At 38.6% G+C, this 25,886-nt stretch overlaps 2 protein-coding genes across 3 annotated transcripts in view; both read left to right on the forward strand.

The window, feature by feature from the left end:
• Positions 1 to 25,886, forward strand: part of SNTB2 (syntrophin beta 2) — a 104,700-nt gene that overhangs the window by 3,572 nt on the left and 75,242 nt on the right. The window lies entirely within an intron of this gene.
• On the forward strand, positions 6,550 to 8,319 carry LOC132353812 (protein YAE1 homolog). The gene has a single exon (XM_059905285.1). It carries the CDS (start codon positions 6,556 to 6,558, stop codon positions 7,234 to 7,236), a length of 681 nt encoding a protein of 226 aa, XP_059761268.1. The 5' UTR covers positions 6,550 to 6,555; the 3' UTR covers positions 7,237 to 8,319.

A 25,886-nucleotide genomic window follows, 5' to 3' on the forward strand; every position in this document is an offset into this window, starting at 1 on the left:
TTCCTGCCCTCAAGAAGTTTGGAGTTGAGATAAGAGAGAGTTAAGAAATAGTACAGCAAAGGGCTAAAAGCGGTGTGAGAATAGAACTCTGGAGAGGGCGCAGCACAAAAGAAGGAGAGATCTATAGAAGACCGTCGTGGGCATCAGAGGTTGAGGATGCCCAGGAAAAGGCTGATGGAGAAGTTGAAGTTTGAATTGAGCCTTCTCCTAAGGAGAAAGCTGCCACCAGTAAAGACACAAGTGAGAGACAGGAAGAAGTCATTTTGCCCAGTGAGGGTAGAGGACGAATGAGGACTTTGTGGTCAGCTAGACCTGGGTATGTTTCTGGCTAGTGGTTTGTAACCCCTAGGCAAGTTACTCACCCTTGCTCCACCTTAGTTTCCTCATCTGTAAAACCAGCATAGTAATAATACCTCCTCACAGGGTTGTTATTCATTTGACAGTTTATGTGCTGGGAGCCTTTTTGGGGACTGGGAATACAGCAGTAAACAACAGTAATGAAAACAAAGTCTGAATGAGGAGGGTAGGACTAGGTCATGAAGGTATGCTGTGAGTTAACAGGCACTCTCAGAATAGCCAGGATAACAAGTTGTTAAAATCCAAGGCTCCATTTTACTTGAAAAGACATACATGACAAGAATAAGTTGTTTTAGGTGAACACTTCAAGAATGAGTTTGCACTTCTTGCATGCAAACACCTTTTTCTAATCTTGTTTTCCTGTCATCTCTTGTATAGGCCAACTTTTGTATCCTTAAGTTTTACATTTAGTTTTTCATCCCTCTGATTTTCCCTATTCCTTCACACTTGCTGTTCAGAACCTTAAAACTTGCTAATAACCGTGTGCTAGTAGTTTTGACTAATGTCTCTTAGCACTGATATTAAGATATGCTGAAATTCACAGATTCTCAGCATGAAGGGGTGACTACTCTTCTATCATATTGTATGTTGAATTTACTGTATCCTGTGTGCTGGAAATGGGGTCTATCCAGAAAGCTTCTAGAATTTATATTTGAATTAGACTACACATCAAAAAGTGTTCCAGAGGAGGTTAGGAAAGAGCATCGTGTCCAGCTTAAGTTGTTGTTGTTGTTGTTGTTTTAATTTATTTATTTGGCGGTGCCAGTTCTTACGTTGCTGCGTGTGACATCTTTATTGTGGCATTCAGGATCTTTTTAGTTGCAGCATGTGGGCTCTTTTTTTTTTTTTCTAATGTGTATACATATTTTATTGGCTCTCATTTTCTTTTTTTTTTTATGTCATTATTGGAGTATAATTGCTTTACAATGTTTTGTTAGTTTCTCCTGTATAACAAAGTGAATCAGCTGTAAGTATCCATGTATCCCCATATCTCCTCCCTCTTGCATCTCCCTCCCCCCTTCCCTATCCCGCCCCTCTAGGTGGTCACAAAGTAAAGAGCTGATCTCCCTGTGCTGTGCAGCTGCTTCCCACTAGCTATCTATTTTACATTTGGTAGTGTGTATATGTCAATGCTACTCTCTCACTTTGTCCCAGCTCCCCCCTGCCCACCCCGATCTGTGTCCTCACGTCCATTCTCTACGTCTGTGTCTTTATTCCTGTCCTGCCCCTAGGTTCATCAGAACCATTTTTTTTTTTAGATTCCATATATATGTGTTAGCATATGGTATCTGTTTTTCTCTTTCTGACTTACTTCATTCTGTATGACAGACTCTAGGTCCATCCACCTCACTACAAATAACTCAATTCCATTTCTTTTTATGGCTGAGTAATATATTACATTGTATATATGTGCCACATCTTCTTTATCCATTCATCTGTCAATGGACATTTAGGTTGCTTCCATGACCTGGCTATTGTAAATAGTGCTGCAGTGAACATTGTGGTACATGTCTCTCTTTGAATTATGGTTTTCTCAGGGTATATGCCCAGTAGTGGGATTGCTGGGTCATATGGTAGTTCTATTTTTAGTTTTTTGAGGAACCTCCATACTGTTCTCCAAAGTGTCTGTATCAATTTACATTCCCACCAACAGTGCAAGAGGGTTCCCTTTTCTCCACACCCTCTCCAGCACTTGTTGTTTGTAGATTTTTTGATGATGGCCAGCCTGACCGTGTGAGGTGACACCTCACTGTGGTTTTGATTTGCATTTCTCTAATGATTAGTGATCTTGAGCATCCTTTCATGTGTTTGCTGGCAATCTGTATATCTTCTTTGGAGAAATGTCTATTTAGGTCTTCCATCCATTTTTGGATTGGGTTGTTTGTTTCTTTGATATTGAGCTGCATGAGCTGCTCGTATATTTTGGAGATTAATCCTTTCTCAGTTGCTTAGTTTGCAAATATTTTCTCCCATTCTGAGAGTTGTCTTTTCGTCTTGTTTATGGTTTCCTTTGCTGTGCAAAAGCTTTTAAGTTTCATTAGGTCCCATTTGTTTATTTTTGTTTTTATTTCCATTACTCTAGGAGTTGGATCAAAAAGGATCTTGCTGTGATTTATGTCATAGCGTGTTCTGCCTATGTTTTCCTCTAAGATATTTATAGTGTCTGGGCATGCGGGCTCTCAGTTGTGGCATGTGGGATCTAGTTCCCTGACCAGAGATCAAACCCAGGCCCACTGCATTAGGAGTGAGGAGTCTTAACTACTGGACCATCAGGGAAGTCCCCAGCTTAAGGTTTGATATTTGAGAAAAGATCAATACATTTTTGAAGCAATTCTCATTGGAATATTGTTGGAAAATCATCTTTTATTGTGTAAATATGATTCTAAAAGTATTGTTATCAAATCTATTGAAAAGAAAATGGTTAGGTGTATAGAGGAAGTGGACTGACATGAAATTTAATTTCAGAGTTGAAAACAATTTTTATATCTAGAATAGACTGAGATCTTGAGTGTCTTATATAATATGACTGGCTCTTTGTGTATGTTAGGGGACGTGTAACGAATACTGCTGACATTATTAGGCTGCTCATTTGAAGAAGCTAGTTTGGGTTCCTACACTGCCACTTTCTTCACTGTATGTTGGAAAAGTTGAGAGTCTCCTAGAGAAAACATTTTACATTTTCTTTGAGACTTTGCCATGTATATTCATCAGTCTATCTCTTAAAGAACCACTAAATTGTCAGGACGTTTTGTGTTTCTCTGTTTTTTCTTTTTAACTAGCCTCTTTGTATTTCACTTGAATGATTAGACATGTTTATATGAGAAGCCATGTCTTTGTAACCAGATTATTTCTTATAGAGTTCCCCTTCTTGCTAAAATATGCCCTCTAAATTATTAGAAAAATATGAGAAATTTATTGGTTCTAATACAGAGTGGTTACGAAAATTCTAAGAGCATTTTTAGAAACCATAACCAGGCTTTCATTTAGATCTCAATTGATAACTCAGTAACTTCAACTGATGTATTCCCTGCTATGTAGTCCTTACGGGATAAAGGTTACTTTACTTTGTGATCAAATGTGTATCTCTGTACCTAAGGGATGAGGTGCAGCCTGTTGGCTATGGAACAGTGTTCTGCTGTGCTGAGCAGACTGAGTCATTCAAGGATCCAATCACTGTCCTTGGCTAGGCTAGCATACTCTCCTACCCAGCTGAACAACAAATGATGCTGCTTGCTTGCATTTCCCACTAAATAGTATGACAGTGCCTTAAGTTTGTTTTTATCCAGATTTTAAAGTTATCTATGCATTTTTATGTGTATTTTCTCATTTGACCTTTACACAGTCCTTTGAGGTAGTGGGCTGTTGTTGATTACACTGAAGTTCATTAATGTTAAGTGAGTTACCGAAGGTCTCAGAATTTCTCTTGATTTTTAGGGGGAAAAATGTTGTTTCCTTTGGGCAAGAGGAAAAATCTTACCTGGAATTTAAAAAATTGTAAAGTCTCATCTTCCAGATGAAGAATTAATGACCAAAGAGGTTAAGTGGCATGTTTAAGGTCACCTAAGTAATCAGTGGTGGAACTCGGACTGAAACCCAGTTCACTGCTGTCTCCCTTGTACCATGATATCTACAACCAGTCATTCAGAACTTCTAGCATCTCCTATGCATCATCATGTTGCAGTGTGTTGTGAGAGATCAGTGTGCAAAAGAAGTTCAAGGTGGTCCCTGGCATCAAAGAGCTTAGACTGAAATTGGGGAGAGAAAACCACCACATAGAGAGTAATTGCTGAAATGTGTAGTACTCACTCTTCAAGAGTTCTCTGAAGAGGTGATCAGTTGGAGGATGGAAGAGTCAAATGTGACTTCATTGGGGAAGGGATAATTTTGTCTGAGGCTTAAAGGACAAGTTGCTTCTCTGTAGATGGAAGGTAGTCCAAGTTGAGGAGGCAAATTGAGCAAAAGCCAAAATGAGCATGACCTACGATAGGAAGTAAGGAGAACAGGAATGGACTTGGGGGAAGAAAATTAAGCTGGGTAGATAAATTGGAGCCAGATTATGCAAGGCCTTGAAAGCAGGCCAGAGGAATTTGGAGCTTTTTCATTCAATCAGTCAACCTTAAGTACCTACTGCAAACGAGGTGTTGTGGTAGATGCTGGGAATTCAAAATTGGGAGTAATCCCTGCCCTTTAGTCTAGTAGGGAAACAGTTATAGCAGGCTGTGACAAGTGCTTTAAAAGAGATGAGAACATGGTGCCCTGGAAGCAGAGGTAGAAGTGCAAAGGAGACAGCATGTCAGAGGTAAGAAAGTGATGAGTAGCTGGTGTGTTGAGAGGTAAAGCGTGGGAAGATGCGGGAAGTGTGTAGCTGGAGAGCAGGCTGAAAGGTGGGCAGAGGCCAGATCATCAAGGGCCTTGTGTGCAGTGCCAAGCAGTGGTCAGTAGTGGGGTTTATATTTTCAACCTAAAAAAAGAACTTGACTTTTATTAATATTTAATGTATAAAAAACCCTGGTTCTCTTCCTCAGTCTTATAAGACAATGCCATTACACACTCAATACACGAGGTGATGTCTCAAGGGAAGAGTGAAAGCTTCACAAAGCACAGGAATTGAATGTGGTGACCTTATTAATTTGTCTGCTATTATCATACTGCAACTTATTGCAGTTTACTTGAGCCTGGTTGAGTGGATTTATGATATATTATCTGCTTTTAACTAAATTAATCTTCACAAAATGAGCAAGTGGCTTAAAGATTTGCACAGAGAAACCGTGGATTGAAGATAATTCTAACACTATAAATAATAAAAACGTAGAGTTTACATTTCTCCTAGTAGGAGCTCTTTGTCACATTTCAAGGTAAGCCTGTCAAGAAGTCAGCCTAAAAAATGAAATTGTCAAGAAGACTATTTGAAATGTGGATTAATACATTATCATGAATAATGAACTATATGAGACTGTATTGTACTTTGAATCATACAGTAGCTAAGATAGTATGACTTCATCAGGTATATATTTAGTGTATGTATTTCATCTTTATCGCATTCATTCTTGATGTTTACATTTTGTATATATTCTATAATATGTATGCATTAATGAATATTTGTAGGATGAGTGTATAGACTCACATGTTTGCTGATGAGTGTGTACTACCAAAAGTTTTAGGGGCTTCCCTGGTGGCGCAGTGGTTAAGAATCCGCCTGCCAATGCAGGGGACATGGGTTCATTCCCTGGTCTGGGAAGATCCCACATGCTGCAGAGCAACTAAGCCCCTGCGCCACAACTACTGAAGCCCGCACACCTAGAGCCTGTGCTCTACAACAAGAGAAGCCACTGCAATGAGAAGCCCGCGCACCTCAATGAAGAGTAGCCCCCGCTCGCCGCAACTAGAGAAGGCCTGTGCGCAGCAACGAAGACCCAACACAGCCAAAAATAGATTAATTAATTTTAAAAAAAACACTTAAAAAAAAAAAAGTTTTAGGCCTGGCAAGCCACCCAGGTTTTAAAATGCTTTAAATGAGGAGTGCTTTAAACAAAGAAGCAATCTCTTAGAAAGAGTGGCAGATGGGGAGTGTAGGAGCTCAAGACATGAGGTAAGGGAAAGCAGTTAGGAGGCTGTTGCGACACCATTAGGATAGTGAGACTGGATAGGACAGTGTGAAGCTGAAAGATATTAAGGAGATAGAAACAACAGGTCTAAATGATCAGTTTGGGGACCTAAGGGGAGGGAAAAAGAGAGGGAGGATAACTCCTAGATGTTTGGCTTGGGAAAGTGGGTATCTATGAAAACAAAACGAATGGGGGAGGAACTAGTTTTTTGGGTGAAGAGAAGAAGTTTGGTTTGGACATGTTGAATTTGAGTCACCTGTGTGACAACCTGGTGCAAAAGGCTGGTACAGGTCTGTAGTCAAGAGAAATGTCAGAAATGAGTTGAAGATTTATGAGATGTTAGGGTAGGGGTGGTGATTAATGCCATAAGTGTCGCTGTAATCATTAAGAGAGTGCAAATTAAAAAGAGAAGTAGGAACAGGATGGAACCCTGCAGAACCCCTACATTTAAAATGAGAGTGGAGGAAGAGAAATCTGGAAAGAAATGGTCCAGGGAGTGGAAGTCAGGGAGGCAAGAGTTTCAAAAAGAAGGGGGTGATCAACATCTTCGGATGCTGGAGAAGTCAAGAAGGAAAAAGAAGAATCCTCAGTGATGTCGTGGTTTCGAGCCGCTCCTTTGGCCCAGGGTCCTGGAGAGGAGGGGGACGTTTTTGACGAGGAAGCTGACGAGTCGGTCCTGGTGCATCGGGAATGGCGGAGCCACATGCAGAGACGAGTCAAAGAAGGCTATAGAGATGGAATAGATGCTGGCAAAGCAGTTACTCTTCAACAAGGTTTCAATCAAGGTTATAAGGAAGGTGCAGAAGTCATTATAAACTATGGACAACTCAGAGGAACATTGAGTGCTTTGCTCTCCTGGTGTCACCTTCATGATAATAGTGCAGCTTTGATCAGTAAAATAAATAATCTTCTGGATGCAGTTGGCCAGTGTGAAGAGTATGTGCTCAGACATCTGAAATCAATCACTCCACAGCCCCATGTTGTAGATTTATTGGACTCCATTCAGGATATGGACCTTTGTCATATAGCTCCAGCTGAGGAAAAGATTGATGAAGCTAAAGATGAAAGATTCTATGAAAATAATGCTGAGTTTAACAAAAACTGTAGCAAGAATCTTAGTGGGGTAGATTGTTCATCTTTAAAATGTTGTAGAACACAGGAGCGTGCACATTCCGAAAACCCAAGCCTCACTTGGATTTTAGAACAGACAGCCAGTTTGGTAAAACAGCTGGGAGTATCAATAGACATATTACAGCACCTCAAACAACTATAAAAATTATCTTCATTTTAATAATGAAAATAATATTCAGAACATTCTTAGAACATTTTGTTTCTGAACAAGCTAACCAAAATTTGTACTGGTTTCTACATTGAACACTTCACTTGTAAGGTTATCCTTCATGGAAGTTTGAAATGTCTTCAAAATTAACACTATTTAATATAAGCCTATTTTCTTTGTCACTGGTAATTTTTATGTGGTTTAAGATATGCTCGGGCATTCCAGTTGTCATCATTTTCAAATTTCTGATCAAAATCAAGCATTTTTGGACTCATTATTAGCAGAAATGAACAAGAATCAGACTACAGTTAACCCTTGAACAGCACAGGTGTTAGGGGTACCCACCCACCATGCAGTCAAAAATCTGCATATTACTTATAGCTGGCTCTCCATACCTGCAGTTGCGAGTCTCAGATTCACCCAACCTCAGATGCTACGGTACTGTAGTATTTACTACTGAAAGAAAATCCAAGTATAAGTGGACCCTCAGAGTTCAAACTCTTGTGGTTCAAGCATCAAATGTTATTTTGTAAGGACTTAGCCCTACCTTCTGCTCTTAGCACATTGTCTTGTGATTAGGACCTCACCTTATAATCAGACCAAAGTTACAAAAAATTACCTAATGGCTAAAGTTGTAAATAGACACACATAGATGTATATAGATATGTAGACATATATATATTGAAATTAAGAGGCTAATAAGTGTAAAGCTGAAAAAATGTTTATACTGATAATTAAAATACTAAAGTTTGTTTTAGTTTTTTTATTGAGGTATAATTGATTTATAATGTTTCAGGTATACAGCAAAGTGATTCAGTTATACATTTTTTTTTCAGATTTTTTTCCATTATAGGTTATTACAAAATATTGAATAGAGTTCCCTGTGCTATATAGTAGGTCCTTTTTGTTTATTTTATATATAGTAATGTGTATATGTTAATCCCAAACTTCTAATTTATGCCCACCTCCTTTCCCTTTTGGTAACCGTAAGTTTGTTTTCTATGTCTGTGAGTCTATTTCTGTTTTGTAAATAAGTTCATTTGTATCATTTTTTTAGATTCCACATATAAGTGATATCATACCATAAAAAAAAAAAAAAAAAAAAAAAGAAGGAAAAAGAAGTCCGTTGGGTTTGGTGATTAGAGAACAGGATTGTTAGAATTCTGTTAAGGGCAGTTTCATTGGAGTGACAAGAGCAGAGGGCAGTGAGTAGACCTTACTTTTTTAAAGTTTCTCAGAAAAACAAAAGAAGCAAAGGTGGTAACTAGAGTTGAATAAAGTATCCAAGAAGGATTTTACTTTTGTAGTTGTTTGTTTTTTATTTTGTTTTGTTTTAAGGGAAAGAATTGGGACATATTTATACAGCAAGGAGAAAAGGCTGGCTGAGAAAGGGAGAGGTTGGAGAGATAGAAGGGATGGGGAACTGATGCAGTCCATTCTTGAGCCAGGAAGTGACATGATGGGAACAGAATTTTGGGTTGGCAGCAGTGGATGCGCTTGATGTAATGCAAAGAGGAAAGAGCAAATGTAGGAAAAACTACAGCTGTTGTAGTGAAAAGCAATCCAAAGCAGAGGTGATAACCATTGAGGGGGGTGATGGTGGTGGCCCTGAGAATAGAGAGGAAGATTCAATTCAAGAAACAGTTTAAAGCAGGTGATTTCTTGCCAGGGGACAGCAGATCCACTGGGGACCTTTTCCTACCCAGACAGCCTCCTTCTGACTGCCTGGGGCACCCAAAGATTGCATACCTGTAGAGAATCTCTGGCCTCTGTTACTAGCACGGGCATCTGATGCCTCAGAGATGTTGGAGTGGAAAATTGAGAGCCACTGTTTCAAAGGAAGAAATGACAGGATGTGGGGGCAGGTTGGATATAGTGAATTAGCCCTGAGATTTCTCTCCAGGGACAGCACTTAGCTTTGTTGTAAAGCACTTAGGCAGTGTAACTCTGTCAGCTGGCTATGGGGATTGAGAAGAAAAATTTTAGTTTATAAACACTACATAGTCACACAGCATGAGAGCATATTCTTCCTTTAAAGGGTTTTTTCCCTAGGTTAGTGAAAGGAGTTGTTGGCTTCTTCTGCAGAAATGATGGTATATTCAGGTGAGTTTAATATTTTGTGTCTGGAGAAATACAGTTGATTTAGTTACTAACTGCCATTCTAAGGAGTATACACTTGAGTCCTTCATAAAATTTGTGCTTGATTTCAGTGTAAAAACAAAATTCGTGAAATAATTTTGTATGTAAACAAAGTACCAGTGATTATGGTATCAGTAGATTGACCTTTTAGGAAGAGTCAAGAGTTATGAAACTCAAATTTGTTTTGGTTTCTATGATCAGGCTCCCAAGACGTTGCTAGAATGCTTTGACATATAACTAGTTAAGAATATGCGAAGTGCAGCCTTTTTTTTGGCTGCACCCGTGGCTTGTGGCATCTTCGTTCCCCAGACTAGGGATTGAACCCGGCCTGTGAGTGAAAGTGCAGAGTCCTAACCACTGGACTGCCAGGGAATTCCCAAAGTGCAGCTTTCAAAAAAAATTACTTTGGCTTTTCTGCAACGTTCTTTCTTTCTACCGCCTTTTACCCTCTTGTTTTTAATTTGCAAGGTTTTTTTTTAAATAAATTTATTTATTTTTATTTTCTTTATTTTATTTTTGGCTGCGTTGTGTCTTTGTTGCTGCACGTGGGCTTTTCTCTGGTTGCAGTGAGCGTGGGCTACTCTTCCTTGCAGTGCGAGGGCTTCTCATTGCAGTGGCTTCTCTTGCTGTGGAGCACAGCCTCTAGGTGCGTGGGCTTCAGTAGTTGTGACACGTGGGCTCAGTAGTTGTGGCTCACGGGCTCTAGAGAGCAGGCTCAGTAGTTGTGGCGCACGGGCTTAGTTGCTCCACGGTATGTGGGATCTTCCCGGGCCAGGGATTGAACCCGTGTCCCCTGCATCGGCAGGCAGATTCTTAACCACTGCGCCAGCAGGGAAGCCCCTGCAAGTTTTTTAGAATGCTTTATGAAAGTAAACTTGATGGGATAGAGAGATGAGAAAGTTAAATCCTTATCTTTCAATTTAATTAATCTGTCATGTATATAAAACATTACACCTCACATTTGGAAAATGGGAAGCTTTGATTTTTCATTGAAAAAGACTCAGACAAATTAAAGACTTATTTATTTATTTTTAGTAAAGCCAGTTGATAACTAACAGGTTTTTTTTTTTTTTTAAAGAAATGCATGTGCCTTATTCAAGGCTCTTTTGGTTTCAAAGCACAGAAACCGATTCAAGCTAGTTCAAATAAAAGGGTGGAGGTATTGTAAAGATACCGACAGGTCTCAGGACTCCAGAAAAAGCTGAGCAGCCAGGCCTCAGAAATGTCACGAACCCAGGCAGTGCTGAGACTCTGCTTTCCACTCTTGCTCACGTCTCCTCATCTTAGAGTTTCTCTGTTTCTCTCTGAGAATGTTCTTTTGCAGCAGCTTTGCTCTAGTCCTTTTATGGTTTCATTTTTCATATTTAACTCTTTAATCTACGTGGAGTTTATTTTAACATAGGTATGCAAGAGATTTAACTTTATATACTTTTCCAAATAGCTGATTATCTCAGCATTTGTCAAATAATCCTCTTGGATGCATTGTCGGATAGATTGGTGGGGCTGCCTGGAGCGCCATGTGGGGAAAGATTCCAAAGTCATATCTGGGTTCAGCAGGAAAGGCTGTGCTTAATTAGTGATGTCTGCAATGAATGTGCCGGGGTGAGGTACAATATGCTACGTATCTGCCACCATAGGAATGACCTGTCCTTTCCTCGCTGATTTGAACTGCACCATTTTGTATATATTTAATTTTTTATATTCTGCAGTCTGATTCTGGATTTTCTGTTTGAGTGTTTTGTAACCACACTGTATGTTGTAACTTTAACATTTAATAATTGATAATTCAAGTGGACTACACCAGTCAAGAAGAATTTGAAAAATAACAATAAACAATTGCAGGCTGGTATAGTTACTTATTTGTCCAGATAAATTTTGGAATGATTTTATCATTCTTTAAAAAAATCTTTTGGGATTTCGATTTAAATTGTATTAAATCCATAAATTAATTTTGAAGAGAACTGAGGTCCTTGTAATATCTCTTTCCCAATCATTTTGCCAGAAATATTGGACCTCACTCATACATGTTCAAGCATGTGGCAAGAGGTTTGGGACGTTCTGATTGGCCAGGCCTAAGTCACGTATTCACCTTGGAGCCAGGGAATAGGGCAACTCCCCCGGCTCCACATGGACTGAAAGTGGGGGTTTCTCAAAAGATAATCAAGGTGATGTTACCAAAAGAAAGGGAAATGGATGGTAGGCAGGCATAAACAACAAACATCCACTACAATGTTCCAAAAACATCAGAAGATGGTATTAGAGATTAAACAAGAAACTACTGTATTAGTTGAGAGATTTAGAAACTTTACAGACAGCTGTAAAAGGAAAGCAAGAAGAATACATTTGCTTGGGTATAGGTGAGCTAGGCGGAGCTTTTCAAAGACTCTTTAAACTCTGAAGTGAATAATAAATTATTCTCAGCATTTCTTTTAGTGGTATTTTGAACATCATTTTTGTATACATTTCAAGCAACTTCTCAAGATTACATTATGATTATCATTTTATAACTAGACAAAAAAACTATATAGAGCTTATGACAGGTGCTGAAGTTAGAGATAGAATGGGATGGAGAAAAATCTTTGTCTATCAAAATAGACATACACAGTTTTCTTAGTGAGAATTACTTTGGTTGCAGAAACCCAAACCAAACTGAGCAGAATTGGAAAGTATTGCCTCATATAACTCCTAAGACTGGGGGTGGATCTAGGTTTAGGTCCAGAGGGATCCAAAGGCTCAAATTATCTTGGCTGCAACATCTGCTGTGGAGAATCTAATTCTGTGTAGTCAGCTAAGATGGCGCCGGCAGTTCTAGGAATATATTGCCCTAACTTAATAACCCCTGTTAAAAAAGGAAAGTTTTTTTCTAGCACCTTCAGTCTCTGGGAAGGACTCTGATTAACTCTGCCTTGTCTACCCCTTGGACGTATCACTGTTTCCAAGATGGTGGAGACTATGATCTAGGCCTGCATCGTGTACCCATCCTTAGTGTATTGAGATTGGCAGCACCACCAAGCTATGAAATGTGGAATGGAGTGGTTGCTAAGCAAACTTATGTCCACTCTTAATAATGCAGACATTGAAGCCATAGTGCTTGAAATATTTTTGTAGCTAAACTGTAAAGTTTTAAAAGTTAAAAACAATAGAAATAAATGACATTACTGAGAGCTTTACTCTGCTAAGCTCTTTACACGCATTGTCACAATTTCTTTTAACAGCCCTGTGAGGCAGGTGTCATTATGCCCATCTTAAATATGAAGAAATTGGGGCCTGTAGAGATTAAATAATTTGCCCAAGGTCACAGCACTTGGGTGGCAGAGGCACAGTAGTTACTCAGATTTATCAGACTGCACAGCTCCTGTTATTTACCATTATAATAGATGGCTTCTCCAATGGATCAGTTTAGGTTAAGAAGCTAGCAAGTCTATAAACACCACTATGACTGGCTTAATGTGCAGGAAATCGTGCTCTGGATTCTGTGTTGTTGCATCTGTCTGAAGGTTATTGTTAGTGTCTCCCAGTCCTTGTCTCTGATTTTCCATGCTGGGCACAAATAGATAGCTGTATGTGATTATTCAACTCATTGAATACCCACATTCTGCTAGGCACTCTGGGAGAAATGGAAAGAAAACACGAGCCCAACAACTATACTTTTTTTTTTTTTTAATTTATTTATTAATTGATTGATTTTTGGGTGTGTTGGGTCTTCGTTTCTGTGCGAGGGCTTTCTCTAGTTGTGGCGAGCGGGGGCCACTCTTCATCACGGTGCGCGGGCCTCTCACTATCGCGGCCTCTCTTGTTGCGGAGCACGGGCTCCAGACGCGCAGGCTCAGTAGTTGTGGCTCACGGGCCTAGTTGCTCCGCGGCATGTGGGATCTTCCCGGACCAGGGCTCGAACCCGTGTCCCCTGCATCGGCAGGCAGATTCTCAACCACTGCGCCACCAGGGAAGCCCCCAACAACTATACTTTTAAGAAGCACCCCAAATGGCTTTATGAATGCTAATAAGCTGCACATAAATTAATCCAAATTGTTTCATACGTGTCATACAAGTGAAAGACAAATGCTAGAGAACTTGCGATGCAGGAGTGACGAATGTTAGGAATGTGTTTCAGGTGAGAGAAGGGCAGGCCATGGAATGGGCGTGGGAGGTCTGGAGGATGGAGGTATTCTATGTGAGGGGAATGGCACATCCAGAGGATGAAGATGGGAACAAGCAGGTGATCAAACTCTAGCAAACACATTGAATGAAATAGCTGATTTTCAAGACTCTGACTTTTTAATAATTTTAATGTATTAATAAAAATGATAAACCAACTTCTTAGATATTCTTGTAACAATTTTATTCGTTATCTGCTCACTGCTTTGTAATGCAAAAATCAATTTTTCTTTTGTAATTATTCTAGCCAAACTAAGGATAAATATTCTGTATTAGTTTCTTCAAAGATTATTGATTACGTTCTAGAATAAAACTGCTTTATTTTTATTTATTTACTTATTTTTGGCCACACCGTGTGGCTTGTGGGATCTTAGTTCCCCAAACAGGGATTCAGCCCAGGCCCCAGTGGGCGGTAAAAGCACAGAGTCCTAACCACTGAACTGCTGGGGAATTCCATAACTGCATTTATTTTTACAGTGAACATAAAGTAAAAGTAATTGAAAAAATTAAGCTGACTCTGGGCAATATAAATTCTGCAGAAAAAAAAAAAAAGACTAAAGTGAATTTCTAAAAGTCATTGCTCACCACGGAGGTTTTAATATTGATCTGCTTTGTCCATTTACAGTGCAATAGAGCTGATTTTAATAGTCATTAATTTCATCTTAGGATACAGAATAATGGCAGTCCTCACAAGATGAGTGTAAAGCATTTATACTGGATAATAAAGAAGTGAAATAGTTTTAAATGCTGCCAAGCTGGATTGTAGCAGCCAGGTCTGGCAGGTATTCTCAGACAGCCATATTTGTATGTATATTTTCACATATATATTTTGACAAGAAACATGTTTTCCTTGCATGTTTTTCTTCTGCTCTCTCTAAGGAGATTGTGGCTGGAGAAAGAAGATCTAATTTGCTCTTATTCTACCCACCTACCAGTTTCCTCCCACTATTCTCATTTTATTTCTCATATTCCTTCCTACTTCCTGTATGCTTGGGACTCAGAAGAAGTCTTTGGGATCTTTAAGTGTCTCCACCCCTCGGGGTGTAGTCACAGAAACTGAGTCTTGTACCAAAAATGCTTCGGTCCCAAACTGAAGCATGACGGGACAAAATACTTTGGAAAGAAAAAAAAAAAAAGCAAAGTATTTCTGATGGCCATTAGAAAAATGGAAAAAATAATGTTACCATTAAATAATGTTATCATTATAAGCCTTACATTTCTTATCTATTAAAAATAAGATACGTTTTAGTTCTCATATTTTATAGTTCTAAATATGAGATAGAGAATGAAGAGTTATAGTTACTATAAAGTGACTATATAAAAAATACATGGATTGTCAGAGAATTAGAATGTAATCAGATTAATTTTAATACTAAAGATATTCAAAATATAGCAAATCTCTCTTTGATCATTCAGATGGAACCTCAGCATTTGTAATACTTTATTCTGAACTTTATTTATTTATTTATTTATTTATTGGCCACATCACTCAGCAGGCAGGCTTTTTTAGTTCCCCGACCAGGGATCGAACCCGTGCCCTCTGCAGTGGAAGTGTGGAGCCCTAACCACTGGATCGCCAGGGAATTCCCTGAACTTTATTGTTGTGAGAGAGATACACAGAAGTGCCAGATTAAAGATTTTATGTTGTAGATTTGCAGATAAATCAGCTTTTGCTCTCCTACCCTTCATTACAACAAGTAACTAATCTCCTTTAGACTAAAGCAGGCAGCATTTATAAAGCTATCTTTTTCTCCAAGCAGAAGAGAATCACTTAAGGAAGAAGGAATATTGAGCAATCTAGATTGCAGTTAATTTTGCCACTGATTACTGTGTAACTTGAGGTTTGTTCATTGTCCTTTAGTGAACAAGGGCAAGACTCTTTTTTTTTTCCCTTATCAATAATTATTTTTTTAACATCTTTATTGGAGTATAATTGCTTTACAGTGGTGTGTGCTTTATAACAAAGTGAATCAGTTATACATCTACATATGTCCCCATATTTCTTCCCTCTTACATCTGCCTCCCTCCCACCCTCCCTATCCCACCCATCTAGGTGGTCACAAAGCACCGAGCTGATCTCCCTGTGTGCTATGCGGCTGCTTCCCACTAGCTATCTATTTTACATTTGGTAGTGTATATATGTCCATGCCACTCTCTCACTTTGTCCCAGGTTACCCTTCCCCCTCCCCGTATCCTCAAGTCCATTTTCTAGTAGGTCTGCATCTTTATTACCGTCTTGCCCCTAGGTTTTTCTGACCAATTTTTTTTTTCTTTTTTCTTTTTTTAAGATTCCATATATATGTGTTAGCATACGGTATTTGTTTTTCTATTTCTTTTTTTTTAAAATTAATTAATTAATTATTTTTGGCTGAGCTGGGTCTTTGCTGCTGCATGTGGGCTTTCTCTAGTTGTGGCGAGCAGGGGCTACTCTTCGTTGTAGTGCGCGGGCTTCTCTTTGCGGTAGCTTCTCTTGTTGCAGAGCACAGGCTCTAGGCGCGCAGGCTTCAGTAGTTGTGGCTTGTGGGCTCTAGAGCGCCAGCTTAGTACTTGTGGCGCATGGGCTTAGTTGCTCTGCGGCATGTGGGATCTTCCCAGACCAGGGCTCGAACCCGTGGCCCCTGCACTGGCAGGCAGATTCTTAACCACTGCGCCACCAGGGAAGCCCTGTTTTTCTCCTTCTGACTTACTTCACTCTGTATGACAGTCTCTAGGTCCATCCACCTCACTACAAATAACTCAGTTTCGTTCCTTTTTATGGCTGAGTAATATTCCATTGTATATATGTGCCATATCTTCTTTATCCATTCATCTGTTGATGGACACTTAGGTTGCTTCCATGTCCTGGCTATTGTAAATAGAGCTGCAATGAACATTTTGATACATGACTCTTTTTGAATTATGGTTTTCTCAGGGTATATGCCCAGTAGTGGGATTACTGGGTCACATGGTAGTTCTATTTTTAGCTTTTTAAGGAACCTCCATACTGTTCTCCATAGTGGCTGTATCAATTTACATTCCCACCAACAGTGCAAGAGGGTTCCCTTTTCTCCACACCCTCTCCAGCATTTATTGTTTGTAGATCTTTTGATGATGGCCATTCTGACCGGTGTGAGATGATACCTCATTATAGTTTTGATTTGAATTTCTCTAATGATTAATGATGTTGAGCATTCTTTCATGTGTTTGTTGGCAATCTGTATATCTTCTTTGGAGAAATGTCTATTTAGGTCTTCTGCCCATTTTTGGATTGGGTTGTTTGTTTTTTTGATATTGAGCTGCATGAGGGGCAAGACTCTCTTAATGAATATTGCAAAGAAAAGCCAAAGCCTGGGACTTAGATGCCAAATAAAGCCTTCCTCTCTGCCCTTCTTAGTGTGCCCTTTTAGAGAAAGGGGGAAATTATTTACACGTGTAATACATCTATTTGTGTTGGCCATTGTTGTCAAGCAAATTTATTCACAATGATTTGGGAATTTAGATGTTGGGAATATTTTGACAAGGTTCGGAATTTTTCTTATGCAAAAAATTTTAATATATTCTCTTTTAGCATCTGCACATTGGCATGAAATTAACTTTATGTCAGCCGTTCTGCTCTTCTAGACTGTGTTCTTGGTACCTAACGAAGTGCCAATCACATCACTGGTATTATGTATGTCTGTTAAATGAAAGAAGAGCATCAAACCTCAAGTATGAAAAGGTCGTTTAAAATATAGGTGACCTAAAAATGCAAGAAAAATAACAAATTTTTTGTACACCAAATTCAGGATGTGATTAATGCTAGGGCACAGGGAAGATGAATGGAGTCGGGGAGAGAGGTTCATGGGGGCTTTTTGTTAGGAAATAAAACTGAACAAATAGGACAGAATTTTGAGATTGATAAAGTTGAGTTACATGAATGTTCATTGTATTGTACTCTATATTTTTAGTGTATTTTAAATATTTCTCAATTTTAAAAATTCAGATAAAATTTAAAAGTCCAGTTTTTCTTTATGCTGGATCACTTAATTATCACTTTGATTGATTCTGGCTCTTTAACATTTAAAAAACTTGAAGTATAATTAACATACAATAATGTGTTCTTAGGTGTTCATTTCAATGAATTTTGACAGTTGTATACACCTGTGTAGCCACTACATAAGCTATAGAACATTTCCATCACCTCCAGAAGGTTCCCTCATGGCCATTTCCAATCAATTCCTCTCCCCACCCCTACCCTAGGTAACCATTTTAAAATTTCTTTCACCATAAATTAGTTTTGTCTATTCTTGAAATTTATTGGAATGGAATCAAAAGTGTCTGTTCAAGTCTTTTTACCTACATTTTTACTGGGTTGTTTATCTCTTTGTTGTTGGTTTGTAGAACTCTTTATATATTCTGGACACAGGTCTGTTGTTAGATGTGTGTGTTGTGACTATTTTTTTCATCCTGTAGCTTGTCTACTCAATTTCTCAACGGTGGATTTAGATGAGCTGAAATTTTTTCTTTCATGGTAGTATTGTGTTTCCTGTCCAAGAAATCTTTGCCTACTTCAAGGGCACAAAGCTCCATGTTTTCTTCCAGAGGCTTCATGGTTGTGTTTCAAGTTTAGACCTACAATCGAGTCATCTTGAAATAATTTTTTGTATATTGACTACTTTTCTTTGCTATATGTAGCCCTCACCTGACTGGTAAGTTTCTTCTACCTTAAAGATTCTCATTATTTCTCTTTGAGGCGTAATGGCAGGAGACTGTCTGTAACTTTTACCAAACCCTTTACTAAACACTACTGCTGCCTATTTATTTACATATGTTCCCTCTTCAGTGGTGTGTCATTGGAATCTGAGACAAACTGAGTCATCTCTCTCTGGTTTTTTGTAATTGCCCCCCATTACACCTTCAGGGCCTCCAAGGGCCTGATTTTAAAGCGGAATATTCAGGAAAGCCATATTTTCCATTCAGGAAAATAGCATCCTGGCCTAAAAGTTGCCATTGACATAATGAAGTATTATATGTGAATGCATGATTAGTTAAAGGATTTTGATGCCTTACCTTTTATTTAAGCATCTTGTACAGTATTAGCATTGTAATGTTATTAATGTCACAGAACTGGAAGGACCACTCATTAACACTAATAAATGGGAGAAAATGCACTGAACCAAAAGTAGCAGTCTTTATAACTTGTAAGACTTTCTTAAATGCAGATCTGTACTTAAAGCAGCAGGCTAACTTATTTTTGTGATGTTGATGTACTGAATGGGGGGGGCAGTGGCAAAATAGAAAGGATTAAGGAGGCAAGGACATAAAATCCTTTAATACTGCTTAGTAAGGTATTCATTTTATCCATTTGAAGAAATCTGAAATTCTTTTTTTTTTTTTTTTTAATTAATTTATTTATTTACTTATGGCTGTGTTGGGTCTTCGTTTCTGTGCGAGGGCTTTCTCTAGTTGCGGCAAGTGGGGGCCACTCTTCATCGCGGTGCGCGGGCCTCTCACTATAGTGGCCTCTCTTGTTGCGGAGCACAGGCTCCAGACGCGCAGGCTCAGTAATTATGGCTCACGGGCCCAGTTGCTCCGCGGCATGTGGGATCTTCCCAGACCAGGGCTCGAACCCGTGTCCCCTGCATTGGCAGGCAGATTCTCAACCACTGCGCCACCAGGGAAGCCCGAAATCTGAAATTCTTTATGAAAGGAATGTATTTTTAATTTGGGGGTGGGGAACAGTTGCTGAATCATTGGTTATTAACCAGGTTAGGGTACAGATTACAGCTGGAAGGAATGTTAATCCTGTTAGATTGTGTTTATTGTCCACAAGAACACTACCAAAAAAAAAAATACCAACCTGAAATTATTCTCAGATTTTCAGGAAAAGTTTGAACAGTTATTTTAGGTTTCTTATTTGGAGGGTAATAATCTTGAGTTTGTCTTAAAACATTTTCTTTGAGCAATCAACTCTTAATTATTCATGTGCGATTGATCAATTTTGCTATTTATTTTCCTAAAATATTTCATCTCAAGTCAGGTTTCTCTTGCCCTCTCTGGTTCTGGGTGGAGAGTGAATTGCGATAATCTGCAGCATTTACTGTGAGAAGGAAGATGAATTTTAATATTTGTTTGAGCGCAATGTAATTGGAGATAAAGCTGCTGCTACAAAATAACAAAAAAATCCCATAGATTTAAATTATTTCTGAAATATCCACTATTGTGAACTCTTTCCTTATCCCTTCCACTAGTGAGAATGGTAGAGTTAGAAGTCTTGACCCCCATAGAATTCTGCTTTTACATGTCTTTAACTTGCTGGCTGTTCATGCATGCCTTTTCATGATCCTGTCTCAGCAGTGTCTCCTCAGCTATGGGAGTAAGCTGTACAGCTGTCATGAGCCAATATAGGCACAGCCTGGGGGCTATCATCAAGGCAAGAGCTAGGGATCAGTGGTTTATTATGGTCCAGTAGAAAATAAAAGGTCCAGAAATCTGTGGGTCAACAAAGTAAGGTGATCAGAAAGCCAGCATTGCCTCTCTTCCAGGGCAGGAAAAAGTACTGTTGAGCAGAATACACCCGACTGAATCTATGTGGATAATTGCGTTGTATTGTAGAAATAGCATTGGCTTTGGAACCGAGCAGACCTAGAGTTCTGCATGATGTGGGGAAAATAATTTACACTCTTTAAGCCTCAGTTTCTTTTTCAGTCAAATGATTGTGAAGGTTATATAAAATATATAAAGTAACCAGCACATAATAGGTGTTCAAACAATGTTAATCTTCCTTCCCTTCTATGCTTCATACCTGGATCGTTTTAGGATCTCATTCTGCTTGTCTGGAGAAACTGGTGCTAGCTAGTTTAGGAGCAGGTCAACAAAGCAGTAGGAGCTGATAAGGCCCTGATTCATCTCCCTCGTACACACCCAGTGTTTAGGTCATCTGCTCCTATAATTTCAGCTATTACCTGAATATCTATAATGTTTAGCTACATCTTTTTGTTCCCAGCCTTTCTGTGATCCCTTACCAGCATATCAAATTCAACCATGACCTAGGCAAATTTCTTTGCAGTTACTTATTTATTTAAGTGTGTGTAGCTGCTGGCCCTGTCTCCTTCCTCTCTTCTCTCTGGCTTAGAGGCTTTCTTGTTGTTCTTATCCTTCCCAGTTTTCACCTAAGGCTTATGAAGATGGCAGGAGTAAGTCCTCACGTCTCCCTGGTTAGTTGGAATTATTTTGAACAAACAAAAATTCCTACCTTTCAAGAGCTTATAGTAGAAGACAGTGTGATGGTTACTATTCACACTAAATGTAGGTTGTGAATTTGATGCACTATTGGAATTTCTAAAAATGTTAACCTTTGGATTTTTGCATTTTCCATTTAAAACAGTTCCTCAAACCCTTTCCTCCTCCCCCTCCTCCCCCTCCTCCCCCTCCTCCTCCCCTCCTCCCCCTCCTCCCCCTCCTCTTCCTCCCCTCCTCCCCCTCCTCCTTCTTCTTCTCCTCCTCCTCCTTCTTCTTCCTCTTCTTCTTCTTCTTCTTTTGCAATAGGAATCTGTTATTTATTGAGAACCTTCTCTTAATGTTGTCTTTTTTTTTTTTTAATTAAGTTATTTATTTTTGGCTGTGTTGGGTATGCGTGTGAAACCAGGAATGGGGAAACTGGAAACCATGGCTTTTTTTTTTTTTAATTAAGTTATTAATGTTGTCTTATAAGCTAGAGAATGGTGAGGACTGTCCTCCTTTGCTCAGAGTATGAGGAAGCAGAAGTAGATAGCATTGCTGCTCGGTCCTTGTGCTTCCATAAGGTCACTAGGAGCACCAGAAATCTCCCACCTGGCACCAGATTCATTGGGTTGTATTCATGCCATCAGGTCTTATTCCATATATGGAATTTTATTGCTCCTCAAAAGAAAAACATGTTGAGACAGTAGTTTCTAAGAAGTCAGACTTTGCCACAATCCCTTTTAGACGTAGCCCCTCAGGCCTTTCCTAGCTTAGATTTAAAATTCTTTCAGAAACACAAATTCTTCACAGGGACAGATAATTTATTAATTTTGCTCTATGGAAAGGAAGGATCTCAAGTTAAATACATTGCCCACAACCTAAATGAACTGACTACAGATTTAAGCTTTGGGAAACCTAAAACATATTTAAGAACATCCGGTCTTAAACTGAAGCAAGATATTTTCAATGCTCTACCAACATATGGAAGCTTGCAACATCGGCCCCTTCAATAATCCATCTCAGTTAAATAGTCTGTGGCTTAAACAAGTATTTTTCTACTCTTCAGTTTACCACATCTTTCTTGGCATCAAATTACCTTTCTACTTAGTTCAAATCGTTAGTTTGACTGTTGGGCTGAATTCAGTTATGGAAGTGGAAATGGAAATTATTTGTGATGTTACTGCTGCGTTGTTCACGTATGGTCATGGTATTTATACAGTTTGTTTCCCTGAAGCTATATTTTTAATTGGCTATTTACAGAGTCAGACCTTTTAGCAAAAGGAGAATCCTCATATGCATGACCTAATTTACTTTCTTAGAGTTCAAGGGAAGTAACATGAAATACTTCCTCTTCATTTGCCCTCAGTCCCATCCCTGGGAAGAGGTTGTTACCAGAATTCATATTTCACAGACCCCTAGTAAGGCAGGGAGAAAGACCTCCAGTTTTATCTTTCCTCTTTCCTTCCTTCTCTTGCCCACTGATCCTTCTGGGTGAGGGGTGCTTCTGGCATCTTGTCTGTGAGATGCAACATCATGGCTTTTTCTTTTAATTGGATAATATTTTCCTTCCCATTTCCTCTTCTCAGTATCTAGCATTTCCAGCCTACTTCTTTCAGATTTTACACACATGGCTCCCTAGTGATCCCCCCAAAAGAATTTTAAGGTTCCAGTAACTTTAGGTGAATTTAAGAGAGGAAAAGGTGGGATAATGACTTTTCCTCAAATAAAACTGAAGTTTCTAATAATGCTTCTTAAAAATACTTAAATGCAACCATTTAAACTATGCTCGTTAGGGAGTGTTGGGAGTATGGGAAGCCACTCTTGGCTCCTACCTTTTAACTTTTTGCTTAGCAATCATTATTACTCATCTCTCCAGTAAGTAATACTATTTGTGCAAGATGTAGGTAATTAATCTCCAATTTCCCTACAGAAAAATGTCTTCTGTAAGCATTTGTTAATTAGGAATTGGCTGCATTTTTATTATTTAATTATTTTTAATAGCTTTTTATCACAAAATAATCAAATACTTGAAAAACCTAATCAATAGGAAAATATATAAAATTAAAGATTCCACCTTTCCCCAGACTTGTTTCTGTTTAGGGAGGTTTCACAGAGCCCTCTCATCTACTATGTTATGTACTTCTATAATCTTAAAATATTTACAGAGTACTTTTGTAATAAAAAAATAAAGGTTGGACTTCCCTGGCGGTCCAGTGGTTAAGACTCCGCACTTCCACTGCAGGGAACGCGGGTTCCATCCCTGGTCAGGGAACTAAGATCCCGCATGCTGTGCGGTGCAGCGAAAAAAAATAAATAAATAAAATAAATAATAAAATAAAGGTTAAGTTGTTTTAAAGCAATGAAAAGAAGAAGAAGAAGAAAAAAAGAAATCTTACATTCATTGGACCAGTGCTTAGGAGAATATTCTGGGATACTTTGGAGAGAAACAACTTCTGTTTTCTTAAGTAAATGTCAACAATAGTTGTGTGTGTGTGTATGTGTATTTTTTTAAGGTTGTTTAATTAACCATTCAAATGTAAAGATCCTAATGCTGTTAAATCATTCTTTAGCTACTCTTCAGTATAAACTTGAAATAAATAAAGAAACAAGTTGCACTGAAAAAGATTTCCTATGTGGCTTTTGTTATTTTTTTACATAGGTTCATAGATTACGCTAGGGCCAAATTTGAGATATCCTGTGCAGGTATCTTTGGAGTGCAAACAGACAACCCTTTGACCTGATTACATTTTACTACTTGAGGGCATGAGCTCTGTAGCACACAACTTATACTAATGTCCTACTCACAGCGCAAGTGATGTGTATAGTGTGTGAGCGAGATCTATGTTGTATCCTTTCTTTAACTCAATTTTTTAAAAATATACGTTTATCCATTATATTATGAAGTTAGTGATCTGTGTTTCAGTAGTGATCTCAAGGTCTGCTTTGAGGGGAAAAGTCTTACAGTTTTTAGAGTACTTCTTTTCTTTTGTATAATTACCTTGGTAGCTCTTTAAGGAGGAATAATCCATAACAGCCAGGGCTACCTTTCATGGTATCTGATAACCCTTAACTAAATATCAACAACCTTTCGAGAACAGATCACAGCTTTTCACATTGAACTCTGCACTCTGGCCTTTCCTAACTACTTACTTTTCTCTGAATGTTTCGTGTCCTCGACTTTATGCTATAACCCCAGCCAGGCATGCTCACTTCCACCTTGTCTGCCTGGGGCACTTCTGCTATCTTTCAGTGATCAAGTCTCCTATTACTTTGTATAATACATTCTATATATAGTTCTGTAATAGTGCTTAATATACTGAGTTGTAATTATTTATTCATTGGTAAAATAATAGTAGTATTTACATGGTTGGTCTTTCTTTTTGCTATTTAACGGCAGAGTAGCACATGGCAAGTTTTTTCTCTTAGACCTCAGTTTCCTCATTTGTAAAATGGGAGTAATAATGTACCTATCTCATAGGGTTATTGTGAGGTTAAATGAAATTATACACATAAAACAAAACACTTAATCTGTTTTTGAACATTAAATGAGTAGTGAGGATGGTGATTGAATATTTGTGTCCTCTAGAGCTTCTTGAAGACATGGGATGTATTTTATTCATCATGCAGGGATGGTGGTGCTGAGAGGAGCCTGTTTCCTCAGAGCCCTGGTCTGCTTTGTGAGCTTTATCTCATTCACCCTCATAGTAGCTCTCCACCATGCTTAGGTCAGACTCAGAAAGGCACAGTGGTCATTTTTCTGAATTTCCACCTCATGTAATCCATTATGTTATATGGTAGTGCTCCTTGGGAGGAGGTCTTAACCACTTTGTACACTAATTCATTTAACCAATGCTTATTGAGCCCGTGCTTTTTGCCATGTGTAGTGTTAATTTCTGAAACTGGTGAAAATGATTGTTAGGTTCTGTATTAGGTCATAATAGTAATGTTTCAAATTTGTATGGCTTTTGTAATTTCTAAAATCCTTTTCCATACTTTATTTAATCTTCACAATAACCCCCTAAGGATAGGTTTTATGATTTTATACATAAAGAAACAAATACAAAGAAATGAAATTAAGCCACGAGTATGGATATAAGTTCTGAATGGATGGACACACGGAAGCACAGTCTCTTCCAAAAAGTAATAATTTTCTTTTGAAAAATAGTATTCTTATCTTAGCTTTTTATTTAGTTGTAACTTGGCTGGGGCTACCGTGCCACTTTTCCAACCACCCTGTCCCCATGCCGTTGCTGCCATGCCCACGGCAGGGAAGGACACAGTGGTTCTGACTGTTCAGTCTCCTCTGTGCTGCTGAGGGCTCAGAGAGCACCATTTGCTTTCAGTGTGGGCAGGCTGGGGAGTTAAATATTGATCCCTGATTATTAATTTTAAAGTCTTATGTCTGATATAGAAAAAGTGAATTACCACAGGGTGAAAGGACTCTGACCTGCATTTTTAAAATATGCTAATGGCAAAGTAATAGTAATAAAATGTACCCTTCTGTGAGATTGTTAGCCAGCATCGTATTTTGCCCTTTTTCTTTTTTCCCATTCTTGAAACATGAATTGAAGTGCTCACTTGCTCTCACACACATGAGAGTATCATGTTAATCTTAGATAAGACCTGATTACTCCATTTTTTAACTATACAGACCCAGTGAGCAAGTTTGAGTGATGACTCATTTGTACTGGCGGCTGAGTAATCTATACAAATAGTGTTTTATGATTTTCCACTATCTCAAAAACCAAACTGAAAGTTAAGGGTATATTCAGGAAAAGATGACATGGGTTTTTAGCCATGGCTTTGCCACAGACTGTGACTTGCAAGAAGTTTTCTGATTTCTTTGAGCCTCATTTTTCATAGGGTTTCGGTTTAGCATCTTTAAAAATGAACAGTTTGTACAAAATTATCACTAAGGTCTCCTCTATCTCTGAAATTTTGTAAGTTAGCTATTTTTAGATTAGTATTTGTCCACAGGACACTCTGGATGGCTGTGTGTGTGTATAGGGGGCCAAACATAATACACTTGAAATTGATAGCTATTTCATTAATCTTCTCAAATATGATAATTTTTTTAGGCTATATTGACTCTAGCTCTGTGATTCAAATGTACTTACTACACTGGTGAATCTTTCTCCTTTCCTAGAATAATCTTCAGGAGAGAGGTG

Source organism: Balaenoptera ricei, chromosome 19, assembly GCF_028023285.1.
Source record: "Balaenoptera ricei isolate mBalRic1 chromosome 19, mBalRic1.hap2, whole genome shotgun sequence".
In the NCBI taxonomy this organism is placed as follows: Eukaryota; Metazoa; Chordata; class Mammalia; order Artiodactyla; family Balaenopteridae; genus Balaenoptera; species Balaenoptera ricei.